Consider the following 8,813-nt stretch of genomic DNA (forward strand, 5'->3'; position numbering starts at 1 on the left):
CGACCGTGACGTCAGCCATGACGTCAGCTCTCTTCGATCCTTTGATTCGATCAAAGGAGGACTAAGCCAACTAACCAACCGTCCTCGGTTTTACTATATTCCGACAGAGGATCCATGTGTGTGACGTCATTCATCCCCGAACTGCTTTGCACTGTAAAAAATCAAACTTGCAATTGTTGAGCTTACAGTCATTTCTTTCACAATTCAACAATAAAAGTTGAGTTGCCCCATAAACTCAAATACATTAAGGGTTTCAACTAATCCTTTAACGTTTTAGAGCAAAAGTTGGTCCCAGATGAAATTTATTGCTGGCAAAATGAATGAATTCAAGTTTTACATGATTTGAAGCATTTGGCGCCTTTCTGTACCTGAGCACGCATGCGCATCTCATATTTTTGGATACTACGGGGTCTACTTTGCGCTTTTGCAAGGACTGAAAGCCACCTGGCCGTCTGCCTTAATGAGAACGTGAGGCTTTTTATACCAGGAGCTGGATAGATCGTTCATCTCAACTTTCTAAAGGCAATTAATGTTTCTTTTATTATATCAGACAGTATATGTTTGAACAGTCTCAATTTGTATTTTAGAAATATCACAACTGAAGTGCTTTGTATTTTTCTGAAACATAGCATAGCATTACTTTCTAGGCTAAGAAGCCTTGTGGCTCATGGGTATGTGTTTACTATATCATTTAAGATTCCATGTCACAAACTACATGCCATGTCACAAAACAATGAAAATCCGACGCTACTAAAGAGGCGAGCTCATATCTGACAAGCCTCCGCGACACCCCCTATGTGTATTTCATGAAGTGCAGTCTGTGGCCGCCATACCACCTAACGAAACAAAATAGGCTGTCTCGCTCATGACCAACGGCTGCAACCCCCCCGCTGCTATTTAAAAATAAAATTCGGGGGCGCCCGCTGCCATGTCGTCTAATTTGTTCGAATCGCTGTTAGCCAATAAAATGTATGCTTTAGTTTCTGTGTGAACGGGGCGGTGGAGTCCTCACGGCCAGCGAGCTCCACCAAACACACAAACAGGAGGGAGAGGGAGATCAGAGAAGCAGCTACAGAGCAGTAAATATTAAATACGAACTACTAGAGTCTGCAAGAGTCATATCAAACAGGCTTTAAATAACTTAAAAAAAACACAGATGCATTAGAACTATGCATCCAGTAATGAAGCTGGAACAAAACAGATGAACAAGTGATTAGGATTGGGCGACATGTAGAGTTTCTAAATATATTTTTATACGAGATATGAGATGTAACAATATCGTTTATATCGATGTAGTCTATGTTACATTATAATTATACTTGTGGAGCCGCAAGTTTGCCTCTCTTTCGTCCACTTTTGTCTCTACGCAACGTTACTCCACCTCGGCTCTCTCCTTCACTGAACACAACTCCCCCTCCCCCATCGCTTCATCTGCAGGCAACAAGATGGACACGGCAGCTATCAAAGAGGATCTGGTCGGTAAAAAGAAAACATTTGAAGATTACTATTTTAGTGCTGTCAGCGTAAAGTTAATGCCGTAACTGCATTAATGGGGCAAATCTCCGTTAACTAGTTACCGCGGATCACTGCGTGCGTGGAGCTGGGCGGCTCTAACGAGCTAACCGGGCTAACGCCTTGACGCACGGCCTAAAATCCTTTCGTTTCCTCAAAAATAGACAGTGCGCCTTATGTATGAATTCTGGTTGTGCTTACTGACCGCGAACCAATTTTATGTGGTACACAGCTTTAAAAAATCTGTCAAAAATGTTTTGGTACGACTTTGCTAAGCTATGAAGCTGCACTGCTTGATTGATTGTTGGATTATTACAGCTACCGAGGAGCCTCGCAGAGTGATACTCTGCTTCAACGTAATATTACCATATTATGTGTATAAGGACCATAAATGGCACCTGTAAGAGACATGGTTACAAAGAGGATTTCAAACTCCAGGCTGTCAGTCACGCAGTAGAACTTGGAAACAGAGCAGCTGCGAAATCTGTCTTTGTTATTATGCTCAGCATCTTTTAGTTTACATTTTGATCGCACAATTGTGAGCTTTTTGTTATGCACAAAACATTGTTTTGGTTTATTTATGGAGCATCATTAATAAATGCACTGATAATTTAAACAGATGCTTCAGGAGTTTTATCCCACTCATACTTTCAATTCAATGTTTGTCATTCTAAGTTGTAAAACCAATCACACACAATTATCCTTGGCATACATAATACATCCCAGTACACTGTTGGTGCATTCCATGTAGAATACAATCTGTTAATAATAAATTAAACATTTGATGTAATGTATATCTTGTAAATTATTTGTTTTACACTGTTTTACATGGCATTTTACAAGGCAGAATCAGCTCACTTTAGTCAAAACAATTAGGACAGGAGAAAAAAATTCTTAAGTAATGTCAGGAAGCTGGTATTTTATTTTAAAACTAATTGCTATTTTTATTTATTTAGAGAATTAAAAGCCAACTCCAGACCACTACTTGTCCTGATTTGTGAGGGACTGACGAAGAGTTGGTAAGGAGAGGAATCAGAACAGGGGTGCCTCCCCCCGCCCCCAAACAGATAATCAGGTAATGTAACTTTGGTAATTTGAGATTAATTTAGGTTTCTTTTGAATTGTTGACACTGTCCTCTCCTCTCTTCTCATTATAGTTTTTGTATGCAGTGCCAGTTCTGCTCTTTTGTCTGTTCAAGCCAAGAAGTACTCATCACCAGCTACGACATAGAAGAGGATTTCATTTGCCCTGTGTTTACAGTGACTGAGTCTGTTCGTTTAGGACACGAAGGGCATTGAAGTCTCACCTCAGCAGATCACACAACAGGGCTAAGAAAAGGCAGGCGATCTCAACATTTTTTTTTTGTGTGTGTTTTTTGTGAATTTAAGGAAAACTGTTCACAGCATACATTTATTTCACATATTTTAAGGCACTTAAAAACCCATCAGACTGTATCCTGTCCTTTCCAAAAATGTGACTATGTTACCAACAATTTATCAACCTTTACGTCACACACAAGCAGAAAGCACAAAAAACTCAAAAGATATAAAAAACTGTATTAGACTGATTTCTCATGCAAATGCATGTCCTAGTGAAAGTAGCTCCCCTGATAAATCCTTAAATACCTCTCAGGAGTCAGAGACATTATCAAGTGGTTCAGGTGTAGCATCAAGTGATAAAGAGGACAATGAGTTTGTAGATTACCAATGTCTTGAACATAAAATAGCTAGACTTTTTCTATGCATGCAAATAGGGCTGGGCCATATCATCCCGTTCACGGTAATACCGGTGTAATGTTGGGCAACGATAAGAAAATGAAATATCACGATAGAATATGGGTAAAACGCGCATGCGCAGTGCCTTTGTTTTCATACGCACATGGTGAAAAAGGCGACGGGGAATGAGAAGAGTGAAAGTGGATCGTTGAATGAAACGATGAACCAGAACTGGTTTGTAAAAATGCTGCAGCTTCAGTGGTGTGGAACTGGTTTAGCTTTCGTCCGTCAGATACACAACAAAGCACTACTTTTGGTAGAGCATGCTAGCGGGCCGTCGTTATTACCATGTTGTTTGGAAAATACGGCACACTTAAAATCAATCCTTTGATTTTTCTGAAAATCAACAGAGCCCCTTATAATCCCGTGTGCCTTATGTATGAATTCTGGTTGTTTACTGACCTCGAGACGAGTTTATGTACACGGCGCTCGAAAATCTGTCAAATGTTTTAGTACGACTTTGCTAAGCTACGAAGCCGCACCGCTTGATGGATTGTCGGAGCAGTACGGCTGTCATCCGCAGGGGATGATCTGATATCCTCGTGTCTGTGTGTTATTCCCACATCATCATAATAAATGTTGTTCCAGGGTCAACATTGCAAGTGACCAATGACATTGTTGTGATGTCCCCCTTTTGTGTCTTTGAAAAATACTGCCTTAAAAAATCTACTTCACTTGCGAGAAGAGAAACCGCTTCTGTCCGCCCATTCAGGAACTTGAATTCTTTGCATTTCAGGATACTTTAATAAACGGTAAGCATTATACATATTGTCCTTACAGAGGCGGTTTCTCCTCTCGCAAGTGAAGTAGATTTTTTTGAAGGCGTTTGCTTTTTTTTTCGAGGTCGCGGATGACGTCAGGAGAAGGTGATTGGTCACTTGCAATGTTGAACCTGGAACAGCATTATTTATGATGACGAGGGAGGAGCCCGGCGGAGTGATACGTACGGTGCTTCAACATAATATTACCGTATTGTGTGTGTGTGTATATAACCTCTTTTTAAGTTTCGTGGCTGTTATACATGGTTAAGCTGAGGATATGTCGGCCAGTTTCCACTGAAAATGCCTTTTGGTTAAACTGTCAGCAAGGAATTTGCATTTGCACTGTTAAATTTTTATATATATATTAATGCAGATTAAAAAAAAAAAACAGCTGCTTGTTTAAGTGAAAATACATTGATGTGTTTTTTTGCACTAATAAAGTTGTGGAGTTGTAAAGTATTTTGTCTAGTGTCAATTATATCGTTATCGCAAATTTTCAAATCTATATCACGATAAATATTTTGGTCATATTGCCCTGCTCTACATGCAAACATTATTACATGTTTCTAAAAGGGCTTTGCAGGAAATTATTGAGGAAATTAGTGACATTTTAAAATTTTCTCAGGTTCATTCATTTCAAAGAATCAAAGAGGTTCTTGCTGAACAGAACATTGAGGCAGATGATGATGTAATTAAAATTTTAAATGATGCACTTTTCAAAACCAACCCATTATTTATCCCAACAGAACCAAAAGGTGCATTATCTACCGATTACAAGAGAAATAATTATTTCAAGAATAATTTTCATGTATGTGAGCCTAAAGAGTACACCTACAAAGCGAGAACTAGAAATACATTTGTTTATGTCTCAGTAAACCAGGTGTTGGAGAACTTATTGAAAGAGAAAAGTTTCTTTGAAAAGTTAGCATTTGATAAAGAAATTAGTGAAGGTTACAGATCATTTAGAGATGGGCAGTATTTTTAAACAACAAGCTTTTAGGATTGCAAGATACTTGCATTAGTTTAGCTTTGTATATTGACGACTTTGAAATATGCAACCCTTTAGGAACATCTCGAAAAATTCATAAAATAACTGCAATAAATAACTGACTCTGGGAAAGTGTCATTTGTTGCTACAAAGCTCTCCTCTTGGTTTATGGAACATTACAGATCGGCTTGACAGCAGCTACAAAGATCTGGAAATACTTGACCCAGAAGATTTGAATGATTACCACCCTTTAGCTGAATACTGCGTAGCTGGACAACTGATGGTGACACCTGTTACGTGCCTCCTGCATTGAAAGTGATGGTATGTATTATTCTTAAATAGTTTTCAGTTGATTACTTTGAATTCGTTAATTATTTAGAATTGTGCCCTTTTTTTGGTTTGTCTTCACAGGCCCTGTTATTGCGAGTCCACGTCAGTCCAAAACTTATCAGAAAAATCCAACTGTCCACTGTTCCAGAATCTGTGAAGCAGCTTCAAGATGAACTACAAGCAAAGCTTGGACTTGAAGGTGACTTTGCAATACAATATGAAGACCCAGATTTTGGGAACGCACTTTGCAACCTGATGGATATTAATGAGCTACCTGCTGGACGGGCAGTGTTGCACCTCATTTGGGAGGAAAATGCATCAGCCTCGCCACCAGACTCCATCTGATCATAGCGCCATCTCATCTATTGATACAGCCAGTGTGAGTTCAGCATCTTCTTTCAGCCCATCCTCATCCACCCAGACCTACATGCGTAGCACTTCAGTGGCCAAATCCATTTCCTAGCCCAACCTTTTCCTATGATGTAGAGTTAAAACTTTGCAAGGGCAACGAGGTATATGAGAAAGCAGGGGCAAATTTAAGTGTAACAAGAGACATCAAGATGGAAGTTCTAGACAAGCTGGCACAAGAAATGTTTGCAATCAAAGCCTACCCTGACAAGAATGAAATAACGTCTGTTGCCCAGGAGCTAGTTTCAAAACATCCCTGCCTCAAAGAGCCCGGCAATGGCACAGGATATGATGGTTGGGCAACAAGCATTAAGTTCAAGCTTGCCAACTACCGTTCCAAGCTAAGTCAAGCTGAATGTAGTGAAGTTGCAGACAATCGAAAAAAAAGAGGGGAAGAAGATGACAGTGGCACAAATAGATTTTCCTTAAAGAAACCAAAGCGAGGTGAAGTCAACTTTATCCCTGATGCCCCAGAAAACTACAATAATGAGTCTCTTGAAAATGAAAGATGCATTTTGGAAGATGAAATGAAGAGGGATAAGAACATGGCACTCATCACCCAAAAGATGGACATCACATTCTCTCTCAGGAGGAAAGAAGTTGTGGAGATGCAGCCCTTGGTCAAGGAAATGCAGCTCAGATGGCCAGCTCTCTTCTTGAAAGAACAGGTTAGATAATCTCTTAAATATTTAAAGGAAAACTTCCATTTTTTTTCAGTGTGGTCTTATTTCTAGAATGGAAAACGTTCATTTACTCACCCAGACAAATTTCAAGGTATTTGGAGTTGTTAGAAAGAAATTTTAATCCCAATGTTACGAGTCAGTCGTTTTGCAGGAGAGAGCTGAGCCACGGTTATGGGGAAAGGATTCACTGAGACAACTAAGAAATGCCTGAATTAAGCCAAAAACCACTGTGGAGGGTTTTTAATCTAAGGAAATAACATTAAAATGTGTTTAAAAGCTCCAAAAAGTTGATTTTATATGATATAAAAAAAATTTTGAACAACTCCAAATGCCTCGAAACTTGTCTGGGTGAGTAAATGAACGTGAGCGCCATTTCTTGTGCCCTTGAGAAATATCTGTTTGTATCACTCCAATATCTTGTAGAAAAGGTTGAAGGCTACCGTTGAGCTAACAATGCTAATGGTAAAATATAAAAAAAATAGTTGGCTCTAAAAAATATGAAGCTAATTTTGGTATTACCAACAACTCGATTGAAATGAAATCTATTTACTTGTCAACTTACCGTGTATAATAATGGATTGCATTTATTTCGCTCTTTGCTGGGCACCCAAAGCGCTTTACAATTCCACTACTTACTCACTCTCACATTCACACATCGGTGCAGGGAAACCACAGTTATAGCCACAGCTGCCCTGGGGTAGACTGACAGAAGCGACGCTGCCATATCGCACATTGGCCCCTCTGGCCAACACCAGTAGGTGGTAGCGTAAAGGGTCTTGCCCAAGGATACAACGACCAGGACAGAGAGAGCTGGGGGACAGAACCAGCATCCTTCTGGTTATAGATGAGCTTCCCAACCCCCTGAACCACGGTTTTTGCAATGACTTGTCTTCACTGGGCATCTAGAATCTTTTGGTGCTGACCCTTAGCAGGCAACAGCCATGAAACTCACAGAACAGGATTGAGAAAGTCACTTGCGTGTTATGAAAGTATCCAAATTTGACCACAGGATGTTATTCTTACTTCATTCTTACATAACTACAAAATTAATGAAATTTTTGCAATGAATTTAAAATACAATTTACTGATTTATTTCTTTTCTTCAATGCATCCTGTAACAGTTGAAACCATTATTTTGTCTAATCAGAATTTGATTAGGTATTCTATATACTTAATGTAAAATCTGCCGATCAGATTTTTCTTTTTTTTTTTTTTTTAATGCGTCAGTTATAATTTGTACCACCACTACCACTAAAAGGGAAAAAAAAAAAAAATCCAATCAAGACCTGACAAATAGATCAGCCGAGACTAACTAAATGTTTTGAAATTAAGCTGTTTTAACCAAATTTGAAAACAATGTCATTTTTATATAATGTACCTTTAAAAGTTTTCTATTTTTTTTTTTTAAATTTATTTATTTTTTAATATTTTTTTTATTTTTTGTTGCTTTGTAGATTTGTGCGGAATTCTCACGCATTACCAAGGATCTCATGGGGACCTTCATGACTGCCCTCGACACTTACTCACTTTGGCTGATTACGCTGTATCGAATTAAAAAAGCTGCTTTCTGCAATGACATGGATTCCCTGTTGCGGAAGTTTGATGAACAGGTAATATATATAAAAATGTATTGGTGTCTGGTTTATGAGGAACCTGAAGTTCCCACTGTAAAGAAAGATATTTTAACAATTTTTACATCAATTTAGTAAATATTCAATAGTTTTCAGAAAGTGTCCTGAATGGGATTATAAGCTAACAAGCAGCGCTGTGTGTTTGGCAGATGGCAGGTCATGGCACTTTTTGTTATACATGTTGTAATAAGTGTGCTACATTTCTTGCACATCAAAATTACTTTAAAAAAACAACTGACAAAACCATGAGCAATTATCTGCAATAACTAATTTCAACATCTTATTTCTTAAGACTGTATTTTTAGCAACAAAACTTAATGTGTTTTAAAAACAAAATGGTAGGTTTATAAATGAGACTGAGTCTTATTTGATTTCCTTGTTTTAGGTCTCAAACATAGTCGAGCATTGATGAACCATCAGTTTGGAAGGGTTACCGATATTTGTTCGCGACAACGAGACCAAACTCTTCTTAACATGTCTGGTGAGCATGCAGATCTACTCAATCTTCGGATTTGGTTTTCAGAGACTTATATGTACTGGGGGGTTTTTTTTGTTTTGTTTTTGTTTTTGTTTTTTTTGCATAGGATACAGATCCAGTTGAGAGGGCAACCCGAGGTGTTACGGTGGGCATCCTCACTGTTCTGGAGGACTACGTGGGACCCAACTCGCAGTCCACAGTGGTCAACACTGCCATTGTTTTGGAAGAGGACATTATTCTTGATGA

The 8,813-nt window shown here is 38.7% G+C and overlaps 1 protein-coding gene and 1 long non-coding RNA gene across 3 annotated transcripts; both read left to right on the forward strand.

Annotated features, from left to right (window-relative positions):
• Positions 1-1,250: 1,250 nt before the first annotated feature.
• On the forward strand, positions 1,251-5,353 carry LOC146564378 (uncharacterized). The gene is made up of 4 exons (XR_014894426.1): positions 1,251-1,475; positions 2,469-2,587; positions 2,670-2,851; positions 5,220-5,353. It is a non-coding gene; the product is annotated as an uncharacterized LOC146564378 (long non-coding RNA).
• Positions 5,354-5,728: 375 nt separating this feature from the next.
• Positions 5,729-8,813, forward strand: LOC146564379 (uncharacterized). 2 transcript variants are annotated; one of them, XR_014894425.1, is made up of 4 exons: positions 5,729-6,443; positions 7,913-8,068; positions 8,475-8,570; positions 8,674-8,805. XR_014894425.1 is itself a non-coding variant. In XM_085292130.1 (3 exons), exons 1-3 carry the CDS (start codon positions 5,928-5,930, stop codon positions 8,496-8,498), a joined length of 696 nt encoding a protein of 231 aa, XP_085148256.1. In that variant the 5' UTR covers positions 5,729-5,927; the 3' UTR covers positions 8,499-8,813. The 2 variants fall into 2 exon arrangements, 1 of the variants encoding a protein (XP_085148256.1); XM_085292130.1 differs by having other exon boundaries at positions 8,475-8,813.

Source organism: Mchenga conophoros, linkage group LG11 (assembly GCF_057382185.1).
Source record: "Mchenga conophoros isolate Kocher_MC1m ecotype Shallow Benthic linkage group LG11, M_conophoros_male_GT1.1, whole genome shotgun sequence".
In the NCBI taxonomy this organism is placed as follows: Eukaryota; Metazoa; Chordata; class Actinopteri; order Cichliformes; family Cichlidae; genus Mchenga; species Mchenga conophoros.

Coding starts and splice junctions, on each gene's coding strand:
- LOC146564379 (XM_085292130.1), top strand. CDS start 5,928: ATGGAAGTTCTAGACAAGCTGGCACAAGAAATGTTTGCAATCAAAGCC. Junction 6,444..7,912: donor CTCTCTTCTTGAAAGAACAG/GTTAGATAATCT, acceptor GTTGCTTTGTAG/ATTTGTGCGGAATTCTCACG. Junction 8,069..8,474: donor TGCGGAAGTTTGATGAACAG/GTAATATATATA, acceptor TCCTTGTTTTAG/GTCTCAAACATAGTCGAGCA.